Source organism: Atractosteus spatula, chromosome 4, assembly GCF_055471065.1.
Source record: "Atractosteus spatula isolate fAtrSpa1 chromosome 4, fAtrSpa1.hap1, whole genome shotgun sequence".
NCBI lineage: Eukaryota > Metazoa > Chordata > Actinopteri > Semionotiformes > Lepisosteidae > Atractosteus > Atractosteus spatula.
The window spans coordinates 2,294,680-2,317,920 of record NC_142709.1 but is presented as its reverse complement, the minus strand read 5'-3'; the positions used below and the strand labels follow the sequence as shown (position 1 = coordinate 2,317,920).

At 40.4% G+C, this 23,241-nt stretch overlaps 1 protein-coding gene across 1 annotated transcript in view; it reads left to right on the top strand.

Moving 5' to 3' along the window:
* The first annotated feature begins 2,942 nt into the window (after positions 1-2,942).
* spag17 (sperm associated antigen 17) overlaps positions 2,943-23,241 on the top strand; it is a 35,061-nt gene continuing 14,762 nt past the window's right edge. Inside the window, exons 1-25 of the mRNA XM_088913026.1 lie at positions 2,943-3,041; positions 4,503-4,643; positions 5,207-5,266; positions 7,783-7,914; positions 8,790-8,964; positions 9,227-9,418; positions 9,720-9,910; positions 10,134-10,295; positions 10,526-10,601; positions 10,812-10,924; positions 11,142-11,279; positions 11,860-11,973; positions 13,522-13,666; positions 13,979-14,182; positions 15,367-15,440; positions 17,817-17,936; positions 18,361-18,515; positions 18,755-18,945; positions 19,296-19,384; positions 19,763-20,002; positions 20,144-20,255; positions 20,716-20,850; positions 21,138-21,248; positions 21,785-22,017; positions 22,518-22,644. Of these exons, the coding sequence (XP_088769152.1) occupies positions 2,943-3,041; positions 4,503-4,643; positions 5,207-5,266; positions 7,783-7,914; positions 8,790-8,964; positions 9,227-9,418; positions 9,720-9,910; positions 10,134-10,295; positions 10,526-10,601; positions 10,812-10,924; positions 11,142-11,279; positions 11,860-11,973; positions 13,522-13,666; positions 13,979-14,182; positions 15,367-15,440; positions 17,817-17,936; positions 18,361-18,515; positions 18,755-18,945; positions 19,296-19,384; positions 19,763-20,002; positions 20,144-20,255; positions 20,716-20,850; positions 21,138-21,248; positions 21,785-22,017; positions 22,518-22,644 (3,529 nt within the window). The remainder of the gene's footprint in view (positions 3,042-4,502; positions 4,644-5,206; positions 5,267-7,782; positions 7,915-8,789; positions 8,965-9,226; positions 9,419-9,719; positions 9,911-10,133; positions 10,296-10,525; positions 10,602-10,811; positions 10,925-11,141; positions 11,280-11,859; positions 11,974-13,521; positions 13,667-13,978; positions 14,183-15,366; positions 15,441-17,816; positions 17,937-18,360; positions 18,516-18,754; positions 18,946-19,295; positions 19,385-19,762; positions 20,003-20,143; positions 20,256-20,715; positions 20,851-21,137; positions 21,249-21,784; positions 22,018-22,517; positions 22,645-23,241) is intronic.

The following is a 23,241-nucleotide window of genomic DNA, read 5'->3' as shown; positions in this document are numbered from 1 at the left end:
GTCCACATCAATAACCAGCAAGTCAAAAAGCAGCAGGTAGTAATATTGAAGCACTTTCCATGATGCTATACACAGCACTGAGGTTGAAATTCTCAGGAAACACAAGAACCGGTTTGATAAAAAAAAAACAGTGCCCAAATTAATTAACTATTAAAGCAAATATTTTTTACCTAAGACATGTATATTGCTAATAGGAAAAAGTCAGTGAAAAAGAACCAATATTGTCAAGCATGGCAAAATGTATGTCTGTCCTTATGCTAGTCACAGAAAAGCAGGACCTTCAGAGACTTCCAAAAAGTCTCCACTCTATGGATCGGCTGAAAATGAAACGCACAATCTCTGCCCTCAGAAATAAAACAATCCCTGTAAACACTGGGTCCATCAGTCCCACAGCGCATTCAACTGACCTGCTATGTCACTTCCAGCTCTTTCAGGCCAAATGTTCATTTTGGTCATTTTATCTCGTTGTGTTTACGTGACTAATCCTTGTGCCTATCCAATTATTGAACAAAGTGCTACTTATATACAGTATGATAAGATACTGTAAGTTGCCTTGGACTAGGCTGTCAGCTAGAGAAATAACTCCTGTAATGAGAATGAGACTTGGCTTCTCACTACAGGCACGAAACATGCTCACCCATTATTGAGCTTACAGGACGAGTGGCTTCCATTCTAAAAATGAACACAAAAAATGTGGTTTTTCTCAGCCTGCCAGGTGCAGGGGAAATACGAAGCACATAGACCCAGTGGATCTAACGAATCCTGTCCTGCCTCAGTCAGGGTGGGCAGAGACAGTAGGTTTCTGTCCAGAGGGATTCTCAGAAAGAAAGACAGACGCAAGCACAAGCAAAGCTGGTTCTGCACGGATGGCAGGGTGCTCTGCAGAGCCAAGAGCACGGCTTGGTGTTCTGGCCACACACACCCATGTCAACGGGACAATAGACCAACACAAGCAGTGTCTACACAGGGTGTGCGCCATTAGATGGAATGACAAAGTCTTAAATATCAGAGATTTCAGATGTGTCAGATCTCCAGCAGACATATTGGGTGCTTATCAAGGCCTGTCTTCACCAGCCTGCTCACGGAGTGGAGACGGACAGCAGCAAGATTCCCCGGGCATTCCTCTGTATCCCAGTGAAAACAGGATCCCATTCCCTGGATAGGCACCTAAAGGGCTAATCCTGGAGCTTGGCACACAGGTATGAACAGCAAACAAGCCACTGACGAACTGAGTGCTTCTAAAATACTGCTACCCCTAATAATAATAATATAAAAGCAGATTCTGACCTTTGCAAATGAGATCTTCTGTGCAGACAGAGACCTGTACTTGTGCAGACGGGTGAACAAAGATTCATATTTGAGTGCCCATATATTGTGACGATGAGAGAAATTAAACACTGTTTTGTGTAAAATTCAAATCCTAACCCTGGACAGGGGCACTAGTCCATCACAGGAGACACACACACTCACACACCCTGGACAGGGCACTAGTCCATCACAGGAGACACACACACTCACACACCCTGGACAGGGCACTAGTCCATCACAGGACACAAACACACTATCACAAACACACAGACACACACAGAAACATACACACTGACACATGGACAAACACATACTGACACACACACAATAAGATCAAAAGATTTATGATGCAGTACTCCATTGAGAGACTAATAATAAATGCAAAAATTATTTTCTAATACATGGATACATGCACTACAAATGGATTTTTTAATCCTTTGCTCAGTCTTTGTATCCCTTCTCCACAAAATGCAACCACACCCCCCTCATGGCAATGTTCTGGTCTTGGTAAAATCAGACGGACTGAGCTTTTTTTCAGGCGTAACACTAACCGAGCTTTGGGCTGTCGACAAGATTGTAAACAACAGTAGTGAAGAGATGTGCGATGGATATTCTAGAAAAGAGAGAAATCCTAACTAAGTCTTCGGCTACAGAGGGGCTGAAACGTTAACTTTTCCATTGGTCCCTGCTGAATCAACGTTTTACGGCCAGGCCGGGCTTCTGTCCAGAGCTCGTGTCTGTTGTGAGGTCATGATTGACACTGAAGTCAGAGTACAATGTCTCCATTTATAAGCCCCTGGCTTGCCGTTATACACGAGTTGTCTGGTCCTGTTTGTTCACAACTGCAGCCCGAACTTGCACACGCTTCACATGTTACCTGCAACATGACCACAGGAAGTCAAGCACCAGGGAACCATTTATTATCATAGACATCTCTGGAGTGTCTCCAGTCATCCAGCTTTTCATAAACTGTCATTTTAAACCGAAAGGCTTCCAGCTAACCGGAGAGTCATTTCCAATTAGCACGGAATTGGTCTGTCTTATCATGTGAAATTGAATAAAGGTATTGTTCTGCATCTTTATTTTACCCCTAAACGAATTTTTCCGACTTTAATCTAGAGCCTCACATCTGCACCGGATTAGCAGCCCCTGAACAGCAGGTAAATGGAGTTATGTCATATACTCACACGCCAGCGAACGGATAATGTTATTGACATTAACAGCCGATTTAATCTTTCCTAAACTAAACATTCCGACTGAGCTGCGCGACACGGGGGTGTCTTAATGCCACGTTCACCGCCGTGCATGTAAAAGTGAGACGAAATGTTAGTAGTGCACGTTGCACAGTTTTACCTGAAGGCGTTGCCATGCCCGAGTCCTCCCAGCAGATGTCGCTGTCGCAATAGCGGCGGCTCTTTTTAGCACAAGAGGCCCCTCCCCACCGCGGCCCTGCGCTCTGATTGGCCTGTGACCGTTGCTAGGGGCGACCGCACGGCGTCCCTGCAGAAGTGTACACTGAGTCTGCGAGGTGGGCTGTCGGACACGGACACCCAGAGAAATCCCAGGAAAAAGGGCGAAATCTAGACAATGAGCACGTTATATAAGCGCGTCTAAGTCGCGACCGAGGAGGCCTCATGCCTAAGAGGGTAAAAAGCAGCTCTTCCTCGGCGGGCGCGGCGGCAGGTGTGAATAAGGCCTGGGAGCCGGCGCTCATAGCCGCCCCTTTCCAAGAGGTGAGGTGTCCCGTCTCACTCGCAGCTCAGAAACCCGCGATTTCACCTGCTGCACCCAGACCCCCCAGCTCCCTACCCGGACTGAGGGCGTCCTCAAAGCCCCCGGCTTCTGGGCGAGATGGAGCGCTCAAAATCTCGCAAAAATAATCTAAAAAAAAAAACAGCAGCAGAGGCTGAACAGGAGGGATGTTTTTTTTTTAACATTGCCGGTGTAGTCATGGACGATTGAGAGTACCTTGTGGTGGCGTGCAGAAAAGAGTCAATAGTGCACTCTCTGTGGTTGATGTGAAGTTATCTTGCATCCCGTTGGAAATAATGTGAGCAATTGTTAGGTAGGTTTCGGAGACGCACTGTCGGAGCTCTCAGAGGGAAAGGTAATTAAGGACTAGCCATTTTAGGCTTCGGTTACAGTTCACACATAAATTATTCGATTTGTTTTTGGCAACTGACAAAAATGAAACCGACATTGCCGTTTGCAGCGCTGCGCTGCTGCTGTCTGGGGCGATGGCGCCCCCCCGTGGCCATGTGTCGAACCGCTGCAATCGTGTTCTCGGCTGTCGTCTCCGCAAAAGCGTCACGAACGACTGGATTCAGCATAACTAAAAAGCAGAAACTCAGCTGTAATAGTAAAATCGCAGTTAAATATAACTAAAAACAAATACTTTCAACTGGCGCAAAGGGATATTTTTATTATTGTAACTTTCTAGTTTTTTTTAATAATAATAACATAACATACATATACTGTATATTAACGGTTTTTTGCTAATTTATTATGAATAAAGATACTGTTCTGTAGCTGTTTTTGATCCCTCAACATTTTTTTTCTGACTTTAACCTAAAGCCGTTTTTAGTTGTAAGCCATGTGATGATATCTTATCACTGAACACTCATTCCCCATATTTAGAAGTGATCAGGAATTCTTGTTTCTCTAACTAATTTAAGACTCAGAGTTTGAATGCTTATCTCTAAAATGCCAAGGAAGCCTATGGATCTGAAGAAATAAGAATTTATTGAAATATACTATTATTATTCAGGTGGGTAGCTGCGTCAGCATGCGTAGGCTGCAAAGGAACAAGTAATAGGTTTATTCCATGCTGAAAAAAAGAAGAAAGAAAACACAACGTTTCGGCCGTGGAGCCTTCTTCAGGTGTGAGCTCCACGGCCGAAACGTTGTGTTTCTTCTCTCTTCTTTTTTTCAGCATGGAATAAACCTATTACTTGTTACTATTATTATTATTATTATTATTATTATTATATATACCATACAGTATACTATTATTGTCTTAAATGTGTTCACTAGAAGTCGTTACCATTTCGTAAGATTCACAACAGGCTTGAAGGAGATGTCATGATAAAAGAAGCCTTTTTACAAGTCGGTGCTGTGACTCCCATTGAAGCAGTGCAGAGGTGCTGTGGCTCAGCTCGGGTTTGCAGGAGGAGTGACGGGCTCTGTCATGGCAGGAGAGCTGGAAGGCCGACGTCTCTTTCGTTGTTGGAGGGAGCCCGGAGGATGAGGAGCACGTTAAAGCCCTCGTCATGGCCGTGGGAGTGCCTTTGCGGAAGCTCTTCAGCGTGGTCACCTGGGACGGACTGATGGACAAGGTGAAGTCCCGCTTTCATTCTGAAGCTTAAACACCGCTGAAACAAGAGAGCTCATCAGATATCACCTTCTGTCTTTAATAGATCCACGCCAAAGGATCGGGTCACGTTCACATTTTCATTTGGAATTTGTTTATCCCGCCCAAGTATTTTTTAATTTGATTTAACCACTGCCAGCACACAGTCTTCTGTGCCCTTTCCAGGACCAAACATCTTGAGAAATGTTTCTGATTTAGAAAGAAAATTGCCGTAGAAATTATAGTGTTTCAAACGGGTCTGATTCCAATGTACAGGGCATCTTTGGAACACAAAACTGTGCTCCAGTTGTTCTGACAGATTGCCTTGTCATTAAATGCATATTTGACAATTAGTAAGAATTCACAAAGCAGGCATTTGTCACGAATGCCACAGCAATGTTATGCTGAAAGTACAACGTGCCCATTGTGCTATGTGTTATGCTAATTGATAAATTGTTTGCTTTTAGTAAATCAAATCTAAAATGTTTTAATGGACCTAATAGAGGGAATGAATGGATTTAAAAATGTCTGTTTAAAAATTCCTTACAGATCAATGAACTAGGAGTCGCAAAGACAAAGAAACCTAAAGACGTCCCCATGTTTTCGGAGGTAATATTTTATACTCATTTTGAAGTACTTATACACATTGAAACTTCAGCTGGTTGGATTTATCTTTTCTCAGCCTGAGGCATTGATTTTTTTTTCCTGTTTGGTACTCATGTGTGAAATATTGATTTAATAATCAGTCATTTCCCTTTCATTATCTAAAAGCACAAAAGTTACCCATTGTTTTTTTCTGAAACATTTTATTTTATCCTTTACTGTTGACTGAAAAATAGACTTGGACTTAATTATTTTAGCAGCCAGTGCTGTATTCTTTTTAAACTCTTTTTATTAAGTCTTTTACCATTTTATAGAGGCTTGCAGTTTAAGGTTCTTTTTTATTTATTTTTTGCTCAGATACAGTTAATATACACTACACACTTGATCAGTAAGGCTGTGAGGAGCCCAAGAATAAATCTGTAGTTCTCAACCATCATCTTTGTGTAACATTACTTCTCAGGTTCAGAAGAATGAAAACATTTGAAAGTGTTGTATAGTTTAGCTGTTGAGCTTCCTATAAATTAATGAGAGTGTGTTTATATAAGCACAATTTCCTGTCTGAATTTGAAAGCACAAAACATGTATTTAAAATTAATCATCCTCATTAAGCTGATTGACCAAGCCTTCATACACTCTTTTATGGACTGTATAAAAATTTTAATTTTAAGTTAAAATGCTAAATGTAGTGTTCCATTCTTTAAACAAAGACAACATTTATCTGGTTTTCATTGTCAAGTCACAGTTGTAGCACTTTACTTAAACCTGTTAATTTTTATGGACTGAGACAACCATTTTAATTTTTTTTTAAATTTAGTATCTATCCATGCAATTCGTTTTCAGAGTTGATTGAGAGGAATTTGTGTGCGTGTGAAGGGATTTTTATGATATTGGAAAATGCGTAGCACTGTGATTTCACTCAATCCTTTATGATTGGAAAATTAAATCCAAGCAAACCTCTTACGAAAATCCAAAGCTGGGAATAGTGTTTTAAAATGCAATACAGACTTTGCCATAAGTCATAAACAATGAGAATATACAGTAATGATGGACGCTCATCTCCTTACATCAAACTTCTCCTTAGTGTAACTTTTCTGTTCTAATGAAACATAGCTATTAAACACCTCTCCAGATTGCTAAAATGAATGCATGTCAAAAACATTTTATTCACACCTACAGTAATTTGTAACACTTATATATATTCCAATTCATGGTTGAAAGCAAAATTGAAAAAAAAAAACAGGGAAAATATTGCACTGAAATTACTCATCGAGAACGAAAGAGAGGGGAGTGAAATTCAAGACTGGGAAAGTGCATTCAGTACAAGAGACTAAAAGAATTAAATAACTTTCTAATGAGTTTTCACAGCAATGGACAAGTTAGTGCTCTAGAGGAAACGTGCCAGGTGTCAGTGAGTAGTTGTAAAATCCAGTGCCAACAAGCAGTAAAAAACAGTCATAAAAAAGTCAAGATATGCACATACAGACAGCTGCAGATTTCATGGATTGTATTTCATGCATGTGTGCCTAATGAATAGAAAACACAATAAGAGCAGATAAGTCTATAGTTTCATTTAACTAAAACCTTTATTTCTTTCTGATCAAGTTATGGCTGTTTATTTATGTGGGTTTATTAATCAATACTGGCAGGATCTTTCTGTCCACAGCACAGGGCTCTCCTCTATAAGAATGGAGATGCAAGCTATATAATACACTATTAATATCAGGGCCTGCTCCATCAGAAGACTCTTACATTTAGAGGGAATATTAGTCACCAGCAGGATTCTCCTGTTTGTGAGATTCTTTTTCCTTATAAATATTGAAAGGTGAAGCAGGTATTTGATTCCTTTGTTTCCAAGACATTTGAAATAGTGTGATTATAATTGTAAAATGTGGTTGCAGAATTAGTGTTTGTGTATAGTGTTTCCCACTCACAGGAACTCAGTTATTGCCAAGTAACACAGACGTCTGTTACCAAAGCTATTGGTATGGGCTACAGAAAAGAGATAATGGGCAGGCGCCCTTGATGTGCTATTTCAGAAGGAGTTGTGTATTTATAGTCAGTGCAGATCTGGTGTTAAGGAAATATACTGTAGCTGAATATCACTTGATAGCTGGAAATCTGAATTAAAATTCAGATTAAAAAGCAACATAAATTAAGAACAAAATAACTTAGACTTCTCATTGGTCAACAGCATGGTGCTTTGGTGTAACATATCAGTATTCCCTCTGTCGTCGAGCTTGGACAACATTTTTTTGTTTTTGTATGAACCTGCTCAAAATAAGACATTGGCTTATTTCTTACTCACCCCATGTGTGATACTGTATGTTGAGTTGCACAGGGAAGAAATGGTACCGTATTGTCTTTTCAGAGTGTAGAAAAGCATTGTTTGGTTAGTAATCAGAAAGCAAGAATTTAAAAAAATAATTTATCGTAATAAAAATGCTTTTATTTTGAGGAGAATGAAATAATGCAATTAAAACCTTAGAAAATACATCTGAGACACATAACATTGTTCTTCCAAGGTTACAGAGTCTGCAAAATGCCTCCTGAGTGCAGGGGAGGAGCTGCCAGCACATCTCATTGGAAAGCTCTTGAAGTTCCAGCTGCTTGCTGCAAAACACGCTGACCTACAAAGACGAGCAGCGGAGCAGAAGGCAAGGACTCCAGTTCGACTTCAGTGCTAGCACAAAGTGTTGACCCTATAGCGGTCACGTGCCGCGTTTCCGCAGGCAGGGAACGGGACACCCATTCTTCCCAGTGTTGCTGTCTGTGTAGAAATTCATGACATTCTGGGTCGTAAATGCGTAGGTAGCCTGAAGAAGCCTCGTAACAAGCTTAAAAAAATAGTCATTCAGAGTGCAAAATTACATTATTATTGAGGCAAGTCGGGTGTAGAATAATTACAGCTGCATAAAACTTTTTGAACTTCTCATAGCAATTCAGTGAATGCAGATGTGCTGTGTTTCGTATACAGTACTTATATAATGTTATACAGAAATATTATTGAATCAGTAAAAAATGAAACACTGCATCTTAATGGTGATGGGCATGCTCACCGCCACAATTCCCTTACAGCTCTTGGGTTCTAGGTTTGATTCTGGATTGGGAATTCTTTGTGGGGATTACTTGTTATCCCTGTATCCATGTGGGCTTTCCCTGGGTGCTCTGGTATCCTCCCTCCTCGCTGGGACATGCTGGTTAGGTTAACTGCCATCTCTTTAATTGTTATTACAGTACAGCACCCATACGAATAGGGAGTGTGCGCCCTACGACGCACTGACATACAATACCTTCCGGGGTCGAGTCCCGCCTTGCATCCCGTGCTTCCAGGATAGATTCCGGGTTTGCATGACCTTAGTGTGAATTCGTCTAAATAATGGGATTTACAGTATGATAGCTTGGCTGTGGGAGTGCACGTCACACTGTAGGTGATTGTTGTACTTTAAAAACAAAGCAATAGGTCAGTATCGACCACTGATGGAGAGGACCTCAGATGAGGATGATCTAGCGCTTTTTCTCCCCCCCCAAGGCTGCAGAGGATAAAACGAAGCCCAAGACAGGAGGCCCTGCAGCGAAGGAGAAAGCGGACAATAAAACTCCCGTGAAAGGCGACAAAGCCAAAAAGGGCCCGGAGCCGCCTCCTCCAGTTAAGGAGACTAAGCTCAAGCGAAGAGGAGAGGAAGACGACACAAATAAATATATTGGTACCAGTCTTAATTTGTACATCACAAAATGATTAATAAATACTAAATTAATATTCCACAAGCAGGGGCCTATAGAGCATCCGTTTACCCTCTCTGCAGCTACATGTAGTCGTCACAAGGCAACCAACAAGTTATACAGAGTTGGACGCAGTTCAGTTTTTTTATTGATCTGCTAGAAGCTGAATCTTGGAAGGACAGCACGTCTCTGCATACACAGCTGTTCTCCTGACGGTCCCTCTCGTGTGTCCCTTGTTGTGTTTAGACGATGAACCGGACGACGGCCCAGAGCACTACATGTTGATCGTGGGTTTCTGCCAGCCTCAGCTGGTGGCCATCCTGGACGAGCTGGGGGTTCACGTCTCCAACGTCATCAAAGTGACCTCGGAGAGCTATGAGACCTCTAAGGCTCCTGAGGAGTCACGTGCTCTGCAGGACTGTGCTCCCCCGGCAGTGGGTAAGGCTCGATGTGAAATGGCTTCGAATGGCAAAAACATGTGAACTACAGGAGCAGTGCGTGGCTCCTGGGATTGAACCGCTTTTAAGCTCAGATTTTTACTGCTGACAATATCTGCCAGGCGTTTGTCTGTCATATCTAAATCTTTGCTGACTACCCTATCTTTCTGACACCCGAAGAAAGCTCCACAGCCGAAACGTTGTGCTTCCTTTCTTCCCTTTTCACCAATAGGAATAAACCTATTACTTTTCTTTGCAAATCTAAATATACGCGTCTTTTGCCAAATTCCCGAAACCTGCAGACCAATGTCCTCTCACAGCCCCTGACGCCCAGGATCTGAAGAAAAAGAAGGATTTAGAGATGTTCTGGAAGTACCTGGAGCCAGTTTTGAACAGTGGGAAACCCCGGTCAAAGCTCTTCGAAGTGGCGAGGCTGCAGTATGTGGTGAAGGATGCCATCTTACCTCAGGACAGGAGCAACAAAGAGATGATGGTTGGTTACTCTGTTTCTGAAGCCATGTCCTTGTTTGAAATTGCACCACCTGTACTGTGTATTTCGTAGCAGGCATGCCGCAGGAAGTTATTTTGAAGTTCGGCGGTGATGCCTCATGTGTGCTGCTGGATTCTTTAGTGAACAGACGATGTCCTTTCTTAAAAATTGTGAAAACAAAAAAAATAAAAACGACAATGCAAGTATAATTTCCTTTGCATTTCAGCTGGAGTTTGGAACATTGCTGTTTGAGGACATTGCTTGTCTGATCTATGATAGCCTAGACTGGAGGAGACAACACCTCAATTATCTCAATAACATGAAGCTGATCAATGTTCCAGCTGTAGCTAAAGGAAATGGCCAGACAGAGCAAATTTCAGCGGCTGATGTACGTTTTGATTTTTTTTTAATTTCTCACTAGTATTGCCTTAACTGTATATTTAGAAAATGTTTTGTGCCAGATTGGTTGTATCAATGTCTGATTGCTCAAGTCATTCAAAACAAAAATACTGTTTTTGAAGGTACTATTTTCTTAAAGTAGCTATCGGGTGAACTGGGAGTAATGGAAATCAGGTCACGTGTTTATTAGTAAAAATAACATTCTTTTATTAATTTCAGATTGCCATCACAACAGCACAGACACCAACTGCAAGAAAGAAGCCGGTACAAGATGAGCTGCCACAACCAATACAAGGTATATAATATAAAAACAGCAACTGACTATGGAAAGAGGGACAATTTTTATGTTTTCATTTTTTTCTTCTTGAATAAAGTCAGAGTTCTTGTTATGTTTACCACTGTTACCACAGCTATTTAGCCAGCAGGAAGTGTAAATTATACATCTAAAACAAAGAAGATGCGCTAGGATTATTTCTAAATCGCTGCATATTTTCCTGAAAAACAGATTCCCCTGTGCTTACCACTGATGTGGACATGCGATACTACAGTGACCTGCTGGGCTTGATTCCCCCAGAGAGTGTATCTGTGCCTTTAATTCTTCACTGCATGCTTGAACAGGTTGGTCAGTCTGTGCTTATGAGCAGAGATGTTACATGTGAGTTTGTGAAATCCCTTTTTATGTGAAGTAACCTGTACTAGCCATGGCTAGTATCTTATGTCCATAAGAAGTTGTGCAGATGCTTGAAATTTAAGCTTACAGTTTTAACTGTGAACCCATTATTATTGTTCTGAACGAGAAGTCCAATAATAATTCATTATTTGTTTTATAATTTAGGTTACTGCAACAGAAAATGATGTCCTTCCTTTATCTGAAAGAGCACCAGAACCACACCCTGATGAACTGGACGATAGTATTGCAAATTGCATGTTATCAACAGTGCTGAGTCTCTCAATTTCAGAAGAGGAGAAAAAGGTACCTCAAAGTAGCATACTTGTAGTCACTCTTATGGAATTTTTTTAGCAAAAAAAAGTGTTTGTAATTAAAACTAGTCTTCAAAAACTTTGTATTTTCTTTCAAGAGCATAAATATATTGGAGGATCTATTGGCTCTTAAACTCAAAATCTGTTTTGTGTAAACATTCACTTAATGCTCTATTCTGGCAAAGAAATGACAACAATGATTCTCAAGACACATTCAAGAGCCGAGGTTTTAAAATAGAACTGGTTTCTCTGGAGATGGACATGACGTCTGAACGCCCATGTGTGGAGAGGTGACAAAAAAGTAATGATACCAGAATCCGACAGGTGGTTAAAGTTTCTGAATTCTGTTGCTGTTATCAGTAGCCATTGCAGATTGGCAGAATGAAGATTTCAATGAAACTACCATTATTAAAGTATGTCCTCTTGCAAAATTAGAAAAATATGTTTCTCTAATGAGTAAAAAGGGTATCTACTTATTAAAGAATATGTTTTTCTGATGTTAAGTAACCATTAAGATTTTTTTAAGCAACACATTGCAGTCAGTTTCATTAAATATCTGTTTATTTTTCTAGAAATTATTAAAAGATTTCAATATTCAAGAAAGACATCTAAACAGTAAGAAGCGTGTGCGTCCCTTGCTCCTGAACTGTCATGATGAACGAGCAGTGAGGCTGCACCACCTGAACGTAAGGATTTCATTCTTCCTTTCCAGATGCTACAGTCCGTGCCTGTGGTTGATACTTCACACTATACATATCTCTGACTCAGAGAATTTGAAAATAAATATGCAATATATTTGACCTTTTAGATAACTTTTTGTACACCACAGAAATATGGCACTATTTTTGTTCATGTTTCTAGGAGGAAAAAAAAAACATCAAAAATTGTTTCCCATAGTTTTTTTCTTTTTTTTATGTACAGCATATTGCTTTCATGATGTTTTTAATGTGAATTGGGTGATAAACATCATGTTTCCATTGCATTGACACCAATTTTCCTTCAGGGTCTCGAGAAACATTTTTTTACTTATGTATTTGTTTTCTTTTTATGCTAAAAATACCAAAACTCATGTTGATCATTTCTGTGACTTCCTGTACTTCCGGAGGGTGTGTTGGGGAAAAATCCTGGTGGAAAGTAGGATGATTGGACAGGTCGTTGCTAAATGGCAGCAGTGGTATAGCACTGTTGTGCGTATTTACAAACCAATGTGGGGTTTGTAAATACGTCATACTGCATATTTACAGGGTGATGTTTTTAAAGAATGAAAGGCCGAAGGATATTGTATTGTTGCACACAGCTGGATGTCGACTATATGGGATGTCAAGACATGAGCACAGTGCTCTGCTTCACAATATAACAAGGCAAGAAGTGGTCTGATGTGATGTGACCACAGCTCACTGCATTCATCCGGCAAGCTTAGCTAGCTACTGTAGGCAGGTTCTGGATAGGAGTTGCACTGCTGTCTCATCCCAGATGTTCCTGGAATGTCAGGGTTTTTTCTGACGTCACTCAGACGAATGCTTCAATGGAATCATGCTTCAGTGTTTGACAGCCTACGTAGTCCCTTCGTGTTTGACACGGGCGTTGTAAAGATGAAATAGACAAGTTACAATGTTGGTCTAAAGTAAGAGTGATGTCCATCGTAGGATGAGGCGCTCGGGGGTCTTATAGCACAGACTGTCGTGAATTTGATCGGTAGATGGCTGTCAGCATGAGATCAGCTCAGTTTTGGAATCACAATACCTTCTGCCATAGGCCACACCGTCAGGTGTGAGCCGGGCCCCTTGCTCCTTATATTCTTGATTCTGAACATTTCAGACCCCGATGGACACACGCCACCTGTTTACAATTTTACTCATTGAGGCAGATTTTTTTTTCCCAAATGTCGATATCATAAATATTTATTGAGACGGAGTACACTGTGTTAAGAAACTCTTAATATCTTTGGTCTCATGACTTCAGACTGTTAGAAAATACTTCTTTAATTTTTGGGTTGTGAGAACCAGTTTGGGGTACCCAGTTTTGTGACTTGCCCAGCTGGAGAGGGGTTGGGGAAGGACATTCTGTTCCAAGTGGTCATTGAGTCAAGTGGAATTGAAGGGTAATCTCCACACACAGACAGTATGCTGTACTGCCTGCTTGTTTGTGACAACAATAAAGAGATGATTTGTGATTTCATAAAACAATCTTATTTCATGTGTCTGTTTCTCTCATTTCTGTCACTTTACTTTCAGAGTGATGAAATTTTTGATCCAGTAAAAGCTGAAGAACAAATGTTTAAAAAGATGCCAGCATCAAAATTCCTTAATGTACCACAGCCTTCTAGTGAAAAGCCATGGTTGACCAGAATTCAGGAACTCATTTATTTTTGTACGGATGGTAAGGCACGACGACGCATTAAATCTTCAAATGAGAAAAAAAAAACAGTAAAAATAATGCATGTAGACATTTTTGTGTGTCTTATACTTCAAAGCAAACTTTATCCCTGGTTTTCTTGAAGCAAGATTTAAAGATTTAGCGTGAATCTATTAAGAGACTAATAGGTGTGGAAAATACAAATGAAATGTTTTTTTTCTGCTTAAATCTGGTTTTATTTAATTTGGGAATAGGAGTTTGGAGAATTAAAGTATGTCATTCTGATGCAAAAGACTATGAATATCCTGTTTCCTTCTTCTGCTTGTTAAATGTCAGAGTCTTTGAGCTGGCCAGAAGTTGAAAGAGCCTTCAATCAGTTTGTGTTTGAAGGCATGAAGCTGACAGGGGTGGATGAGCGTGGGTGCCTGGTGGAGACCGGGGCGGGGGATCCAGAGGCGCTGCCCTGGGCTGATCCCGTCTCGTTTGCAAAACGGATGAGAATAAAAATGACAGAGAACAAGGAGATAAAGACCACAAGAGGTAATGTTATTTATTGACATGAAAGAATCATTGAGTCCAGGCCCCTTTACTTTAGGAACACCGTCAGTGTCATCTGATAAACCCCAGTTATTCATCTGACGTGTCATGCATGTCCTGTTGTATCAGCCCTCACACTTCTAATCGAAACGAAATTTTTATTCTTCCCGCATGGAAGTGTTGGCTACTTAATGTGCTGCCGTCCAGTTATCAGAGCCAGGTGATGCCCTGTGATGTGACCACACGAATGTTCAATTGTTTGACTTCGGCTGCTGCAATTGCAGCTAGGACTCGGTTTGCGCTGCAGTTAGTAACAGACTCATGCGCACGTCCTTCTGGTCTGGCTTGGAGCTGTCCCTTTATGGTGTGCGAGCTCTAGCTTACAGACTAGTCCTATATGGTTGGTAAGGAGGTCTCCTCTCGAGAACTTGCTATTAAACTTTCAATTTAAGCTTTAAATTTACATCTAGACTCAAAACCTCTCTTTTCAAAAAGGCTTTTATGTAAACAGTGTCTGTATCTGCTCCATTTCCCAATGACCCTTTATCTTTATCAGCACCCCACTCTGCTTGTCTTTCTTATATGTGCTTATTTTGCCATCTGTTATCCTTACACTGTAACTGTTTTTTTCTTTTCTTTTTTTACACCGGCTGTAAAGAGCTTTGAAATGCTACTTTTAAAGGTGCTTTATAAAATAAAGCTTTTCTTCTTAATTATTGTAAACAAGATGCGTCTCTGGACTCTCACACGGCGGTGTCCTGGGTTTATGCCATGGTCTTGGTATGTCTTCTGTTCTGCATGAAGGTGTGATCAGAAAAGCAGACAACTTTCCTTTTACCAACTGAAGGAGCCATGCTCACCAGTGTCGGATGTCACATCAATGCCTGCTTTCTATCAAAGTGATTTGTGATGTATTACATCTCAACAGATCATCATAAATGCTGGTAACACTTCATTTGAACGTTGCTGCATAACTCCTTCATAGTGCTACACAGCTTATAATCACATGCATAGTGATTCACAGAGACACGTGCAGATGACATGACGTGAGCATGAGAGGTCCTGACATCTGTGTTAACGTTTGACGTGTGAAGAACCCTGTATGTAACTTTAGGAATGACCCTAACTCGTAGCCCTGCAAGATAAGGTGTTTGATCGATTCAGTCTCATTTCATTTTGCCCGTCAGGCAGTGAAACTCTGGTGCACAGTTCTGAGAGAGAGGGCCGGAAACCCTACTGCAGGTCAGACAGCTATGGTAAGGTCTGCCGTGGCTATGCATGCAGTATGTAACATATCTATCTGTCCTGCGAGGGGTGTTTATCACAAACTACAACTGAGAGAATAAAAATTCGGTGTCATCGATGCCAAACAATTAAACATGCACTTATAAGAAACTCATTGGAAAAATACCTATTTAAAAATAAAAACTGTGCAGTCCTTAGACACTTGTCGAAGAATCTGCATTTTATTTCCTTTCTTAAAATTGGCAGTGCAGAAAATATTCTCAGTATTTTTTCACCATAAAACAGTATTATTGGTTTTCTTGCAATATGTTGGGTATCAGCCTATCCATCAAAAAAGGACATCGGTCACCAATAATATCCATCTGGTTCCTTTTGCAAACCCTGGTTTAATCATTAAAAAGGAAAAAGGAAATCCTTCAATTCCATAAAGCAGTGAGTGATGTTTCATTAGCTATGATTTGTGGTTATTCTGAGGTTCGTAAAGTACGATATAAGAGAACTATGATTTACAAATGGGGTACAAGGCCCTTATTTTCCAGGTCAACGCAACCTGTAGGAGATGGAGAATAGTGCCTAAGACAATTCAAATTGAAATAGAAACATAAAATATAATGTTTTTTGAGTGCTTACAAAAGTATTATATGTACTTTCTTTTCCAAGTGCACTTTGGCAACAATGACCCGGAGCCTGAAACATTTCTGAAGAATAAGGTTTGTTATTGTATTTGTTTCTCCATGTATTCCCCATATGTTATTACTTGATAATAGATGGCAAGCACATTTTTATTTGGTCAAAATTAAATATAGCAGTTCCTTAGTTACCTCATTTTTGGCATACCCTTCAATGAGGGAATCTTCCTGTGCTGTAAGAAATACAATCTGTGACAAATGACTTGCAGATACAATGTGCTAACTTTTCTTTTGTACGAGTGGAAAGTTTTTGACATCAATCAAAACAAAACATAACTTTTGATGCATGTAAAAATGAAGAAAGGATGACCTATGTTTGGAGAGAGTCCTGTTTTCCCAATTATCATTTCAGAATACTATGAAAAGAGGAAAAAAATATTCAAGTATGGGCTTAAATTTCTCCTTTCTTCTCGGTCCTCTTTTCCAGTTTCGGTGCCTTTTTTGAGGTTAACCACTCTTGCTGACGTCCTCTCTCTGCTTGCTAAGTGCCGGAATTCTGAAGCCTCGTCATTAAAGCTCACCGTTTTCCTTCTGATCTTTCTCACTTTCCCCACCTTGTTTCATTCGCTCAGCTAGCAGTCAGTTGCTTCCACTCTCCCCATCTTTGCTCCGGTCGCCTCGGGACTCTGTCGGCCTTCTCCCCTCCCATCCTGTTGTCTTCATCATCCCCCCTCCCTCTCTTCACTCGCGCTGAGCTGTGCAGGGCTGAGAGGCAGCAGGAGAAACAACACCTACCCCCTGGCCTGGATCCGTAACATCTGCTCTTCTTCCCCACCTTTTCACTCACCTGCCCTCCCAGCACTTCTAAAATTATCGCTCTCAGCTCTTTCTCTCCTCTACAGTATACAGTGTATGTCATATTTACTCCCAGTTCAGCTATTTTCTCCTGTTCGCACTTGAAAATCTACCTTTAAAAATCGTTTTTTTCCTACCACGTTAATTGACCGTGCCGTTTTCCCTGATTGTATTATACTCTCTTAATCTCTACCAAGAACCTCAATTCCTTTCTCTCCTACACGACACATTTGTTCGATAGCGTGCTCCTGCTGTAGCTTTCTGAATACTGCACCAGCTCCTCAGACCTCTGTACCTGCTCAGCTTCCTCCCTTCCAGCCTGTGCGGTCGGCACCACTGTGTGCACATCCCTGCTGTGTCCTCTCTCGCCATCATTTTATTCTCAGAGTGTGCCTGATCGGCTGCACCAGTAGCTCTTGTGTTTTCCCTTTCCCTTGAAATGTACTGTATAAGTTGTTATTACCAGAACTGCACTTTTCGACAGTGCCAGCAGTAGATATACTGTAACATCATATTTATTGAAGCTTCTGTTCAGCTGTAGCTCTCTAATGAGTGGTTATACATAGCCTGCATCTGTCATTTTCCAGTTGGAAGCCATGTCTTTGTATATTTTAGTTGTTTTCTTTACCGCTTGTGGCAGCATGTAATGTGTCTAAACTTGAGACATATTGTAGAGGCCTTTTCCTGCTGCAACAAAAATGATCATTCAGACAATATTTCTTACAGTGTTTAATGGTAATTGAAGGAAAATTCACTTTAGTTTATATTTATATGTGTTTCTGTTATTTTGTATACATAAATATTCTTTATGTTTGAGGATTTTTCAGATATGTATTTATCATGCAGATTTTTTTTTAGTTTTCTGTAGTTCAATGAATTGTAATATTTGCTGTTATTTATTTATGTAGGAATTAGAAGAAAGGTGTCAGTCCATCAGAACCGATATTGAGGAAATCCAAAAGGCTCAGATTCGATCATTGAGAGACTGGTACTTTGCAGAGCACTACGAACCGAATGTGTTTTTACAGGTAACAGGAAAATGTTATTCAATAATTAAGATAATGATCCTCAGTGTGATTCAGTCTGTTCACTATAGATTATTGCATTTACAGTTGCACATCAGGAATTCATAAACGTATAACATATACAACAATAATACAGTATGACAACTGTACAACACCATAATACAAAACAACTTTTACTGTAACAACTTTGCTCAATCAGAACTCTTCCAATACTATAAGTTTAAAAAAAAAACTTCTACAGGCAACTCATTTTTTGCTTGTTATAAATCTGTAGGTCTACCATTTCAATATAACTTTTCATTTTTTCTAAATTGTCTCAGTATTGTATTTGTATGCATCGAGTTAAGATTTAAGCTAGTATCTTATATATAACTATAACAGATACTGTGAAAAGGTTAATTTTCACATTTTCTGACTAACCTTTCAGGTTCTCCAGAATGCTTCCCAAATGTATGGATGCACTGATATGTACCATTGCATGCAGGATAACTCGCTGTTCTTGGTCTTTCACAACCCTATGAACCAGCAGCGGCAGAGCAGGGAGTTCTGGGATATGGCCCTTCACTCGGACGTTGGGTTTAGGTAAAATGGAAAAAAAAGCAATATAGTAACATGTATTTCACCATATAGATTGCACAAAATAGATAAGACAAAGTAGCTGATTTAATGATTAAGTTAAAGATGTTTTTGTAGCACATCTGTCAGTCAATCTACGTGTTTTAAAGTTCTTGTTGTTTGCATAAAGTTTATTTTGTCAGCAGCATTCATTACAGCAAATGATATTTAAATCGGCACAAAAATAAACCTCGTCTTCGCAATAGAAACTACCTGGAAAATGTTGCCGACTCGATTTGCGACTGGGTGAGGGAAGAAGAAGTGAAGAGGCAAGCTTCCCTGTGCTCGAGAGCAGCAGACAGCAAGACGTCGCAGCCGCCCGCGGCTGGTGCGGCCGGGTCCAGGTCCGCCACGCCGAAGAAGAAGGTCAAATCCCCGTCTCCGAAGAAGACCGGGAGTAAGACGAGAGCGTTTTCGAGAACCTGCCTCAAAACTCATTTCTAATGGCAAAACACATCAGACGCGCACAGATATTAAATTACAGAAACCATAAATAAACTAGCAGCTCCGCACACTCACCAAGCCCTTGTAACAGTGTCTATGATAGCCTTCCATGCAGAGAAAATATAACTGCTTCTATATATATATACACACAATATATGTTAATTCAAATTGAATCATGGCTTAAACAATGTATGGACTATGCAGCAAACTGGGCACATCAATCATATCAGTTACACTTCTGGTATTATCTCTATGGGATTTCATTTGTGTGTTCTGTGCGTTTCTTTTCTCAATATGACAAAGGATCACCTAGTAGGTCACTAAGCAAAACTGAAAACACTACTGAACCTCAGTCAGCACGGAACCCATACACACGTGAAGGTTCGCTTAAGGTTAGTGTACAGAGAAGATCATTTCCTTTCCAGCTTCTTACTAACATCAGAGAATATATACATAAGGTTGAAATGTTTGCATAAAGAAGGGTCATTACAGTATGTCTCCCATACATTGCCTGTTTTAAATTTCTTGTCTGCTTTGTTGCACATTGTATTTAGTTTGAACAAATTACAATATATTCTCATTCATGTGAGGTTTGATTAATACAGATAAAGTGTGATGCAAATTGACTAATGGGTTTCCTTTAAAGTGAGGATTTCCTCTGAAGTTAGTTCATCATTTTCTGCTCCTTTTGTGACACTAGTGGCTGCTTGAAGCAAATAAAAGATCGAATGTTTGAGAAAAGGTTTTCTGTGATCTCAATCGCTGTTAAGGCATGGAAGGAAGAGCAGGAGAGACTGAAAGAGGAGGAGTCTGCGAAGAAAGAGAAGAAAGAAAAGGGGGGAAAGAAGAAAGGGGACAGGTCAGAGTCAACTGACAGCAAAAGAGCCCCATCTTCTCCCAAGAAATCGCCCCGAGACCGAAGAAAAGAGGAGCCCGTGAAAACCCCAGAGCCTGCTGCAGCTCAGGAGCCCGACACAGCAGCAGGCCTGCCTCCCGAAAGGGTCTATCAGGTAAGAGAGGAGAGACATGTCATTGATCACGGAATAAATCACGTTATACCTTTCGATTCACTTAATTTCTTCCTGCACAAATGGTCTTGTTTTCTTCAACAAACCACTTCTTCAGATTGTACTGTCTGCTTGTGTTTCCAGTTCACGGGCTACAATATGGGTGACAGCCTGATTCAGGTTTCCGGGCAGGTTCAGTCCCTGTTTCCATGTGATGGAGGACGTATTAGAGTGGAAAGCATACGTTTTGTCCAAGGTAAGGACAATATGCAGGTGTGCATGTTAATTTTGTCATTTATCATTACAGCACCCCTCCCTAAGAAGACTATCAATGAAAAGATAGTGAACCTTAAAGAATAAGCAAGAATTTAGGACTAATTCATTGATTGATTTAAGACATCAGTGTCATATAAACAGAAACACTATCCCCAGTTTTTTATCCCCCTTTTTTAAGAAGTGCAGTGTTATCTGTGTTATTCAGAAGTAATTTCTTTGCTAGTGGTGTTATTATGCTTTTGTAGTTGAAGGACTCTACTGGAATCCCTGCAGTTTCTTCACGACCACACGTACAGTGTTTGCCAAGTTGTCCGAGGAAGTAAATCCCTCACACTTATCTATAATCTGTTTGAAAGGAGGAGCAATATATGCTCACTGGTGGCCAAGCATGCTTTTAAAATAGCTGCACTCACTGCCTCTGTTTACGCTGTTTTCCACAGGTATATCCTTAATAGAAGTGAATGTGATAAAAGACAAACATCACTTTTTCATCCACATCACTGACCCAAAGAAAGATTTGGAGGATAAACAACAAACAGAGATGAAAAACGAAGCCATCTTTGCTCATAAAGAAGGTAAATCAGCTTCAGTATAATATTTGTCAGCTGTGTGAACTTCACAGCTAAGTTCCTGGATATTTGTTTCATGTCTCATTTTTAATTTAAAAGCAAAATACAGTCAATTTCATGTCTCTGTAACACAAACTATAACTTAAATCTAGTGAGTTGTGGTGATTCCAGGTGGATTAACTGAATTCAGACATTCAGACAGGAGGTACCAATATATAATGAATATTCAATAAAACCGTTTCAAAACATGGTTTTCGGTATGTTTATCTGTGACTGCATTTTTCTTACTGCAGAAGGCCCAAAACAAAAGAAAAGAGTGAGTAAATGTGGTTCCTTCTCTGCCATGCTTGAAAATGGAATGCATCTCTCCTTCAGCAACTATGGCTCCTCAGGCGGAGGCAGAGGTAAAAAAAGGCAATTGTTCTTCCTAACATTTGTAACATTTCATGCTGTTTTTTATGGGGAATTTTTAAAAATGTATTTTACGCTGATACGTGTTCTTCCTTATCTGATCTGAGCTTCTTTCACAGCAGAATGTGTAATTATAATTGCACTTCATTGTGGTTTTACCATACAAGGTAGACGGTTTTCAAACATCACTAAAATTATATTTATTTAAAAAATAAAATATTTTATGACTAAAAAAACTGGCTGCTGTGGAATTTGTCCAGAGAAGACAGAATAGTTACATCACACCAGATAAATCTTTTTAGTCTTGAATAGAGAAGACTGTTGGGGAACACTCTTTAAATTTTTCAAAATCTCCAAAGGATTAAGAATTAAAGTTGATAAAGTCAGGGCCACACGGTGGCCAAACTCCTGCCTTCCTTTGTGCAACTCCTTTCAAAGGCCTTCAGCTCAATTGGCTACTCGCACCCCAGCGAGCCTCCTCGTTGTCGTAACCTTTCTGTTCTCCTTGTGTTGCTGCTCTTTGCCGTAGATGACAAAGACCCCCAGCTGGAATCGGTGCTGAACATCCCTCCCGTCTCCACACCCTCCCCTGTCCCCTCCACCTCCGTGTCTCCCTCCACCCCGGGGAAAAGAGCCAAGTCCCCCCGGGCCAAGTCTGGGCGCTCGCCCAAAGGCTCTCGGGCCAGAGGGGGCACTACGCCACCCCTTCCCGCCGAGGACCGCCTGCAGCAGGAGGACATGGCGGACGGGCTGAAACCCGGGGTAGGCAGTCTGAGCTTCCGCCCCGAGGCCATCGCCCGCCGTGATGTCCTGATGTTCGAACCTCAGCTACTCAAGTTGCTGGAGTTTTTTTAAAATTTGAATTCTTGCATTAAAACGCGTGGCCAGCCGAGCCTTGTGCAAACTGTACAGATGAGAAATGTGCCCAGCAGTAGAAATGCTGAACTAGCATAAATGTCAGAAAGCATTTAGGCATTTGAAAGTGAAGATTATAGAACGTTTTGAGTGCACAGGAATTTTTTAGTTATAATGTAGTATATATGTACAGATATCCAGGAGTATTATTCATTATTACACTGGTAGTTACCAATGCGAGTTTCTTCACACTCATTTCCATTAATTTAATTTTCCATTTTTGCTGTGAAATGTTAATTTTTTTTTAATAGTTCAAACTGAATGAATTAGCCATGCATGTGGACATACGGTATTTTAGGTTGGTGGGGACATATTAAAATTCACAACTTTGTGAATATGTTTCTTAGGTCGATGTTGAGCCCCCTGCTACAGAGTCTCTCAGAGGAGAATCTGCAGACCTCCCTCCGTTCCAGCCTCTGAGTGTTTCTGCACCGAATGGGCTGGTAGTGAAGTTCTTTAGTGAAACGTCAGCAGGTACTGTAAATGTGGCAGCACTGTTGTACTGCACTGAGCACTGGAATGAATATCACTAGCTAACCGTTGAAGATTTTTCTTATATTGGAAATTATATTGAAGTGAATAGTTTTTCAGAGAATTCACATCCATCATTTTTTTAGTCGAATATATATACCGGGTCGTAGTGAGCCGGACTGTGACCCGGCACACACTGAGCACAAGGCACGATACACGCCTAACCGGGACGCCAGTCAATCACAGGACACACACGCAACTTCATTAATAAAATCTGTTCTATCGAAACTGTTCCTAAGCTGAAAATGTGTATATCAAATATGAAATTACAATTGCGTGTAAAAACCTCTGACTAATTCCTGAGTCCCACAAAAATGTATCCCAATATTCTTTCCACAAATTTTAGAATTGTGTAGTAATTTAAATAAGAGCAATAATATTCATTATTATATAATCATATAGCGTTTACATTGTACAGTACAGTAGTTACTGTAATGTGTAATATAAACATCAGAAAACACTCGAGAAGAAAAGAAAACAAGTTTACATTGTGAAATGTCAGGTGGAATGAGTCATGGAAGGAGTTCGCTGGCTGTTTTC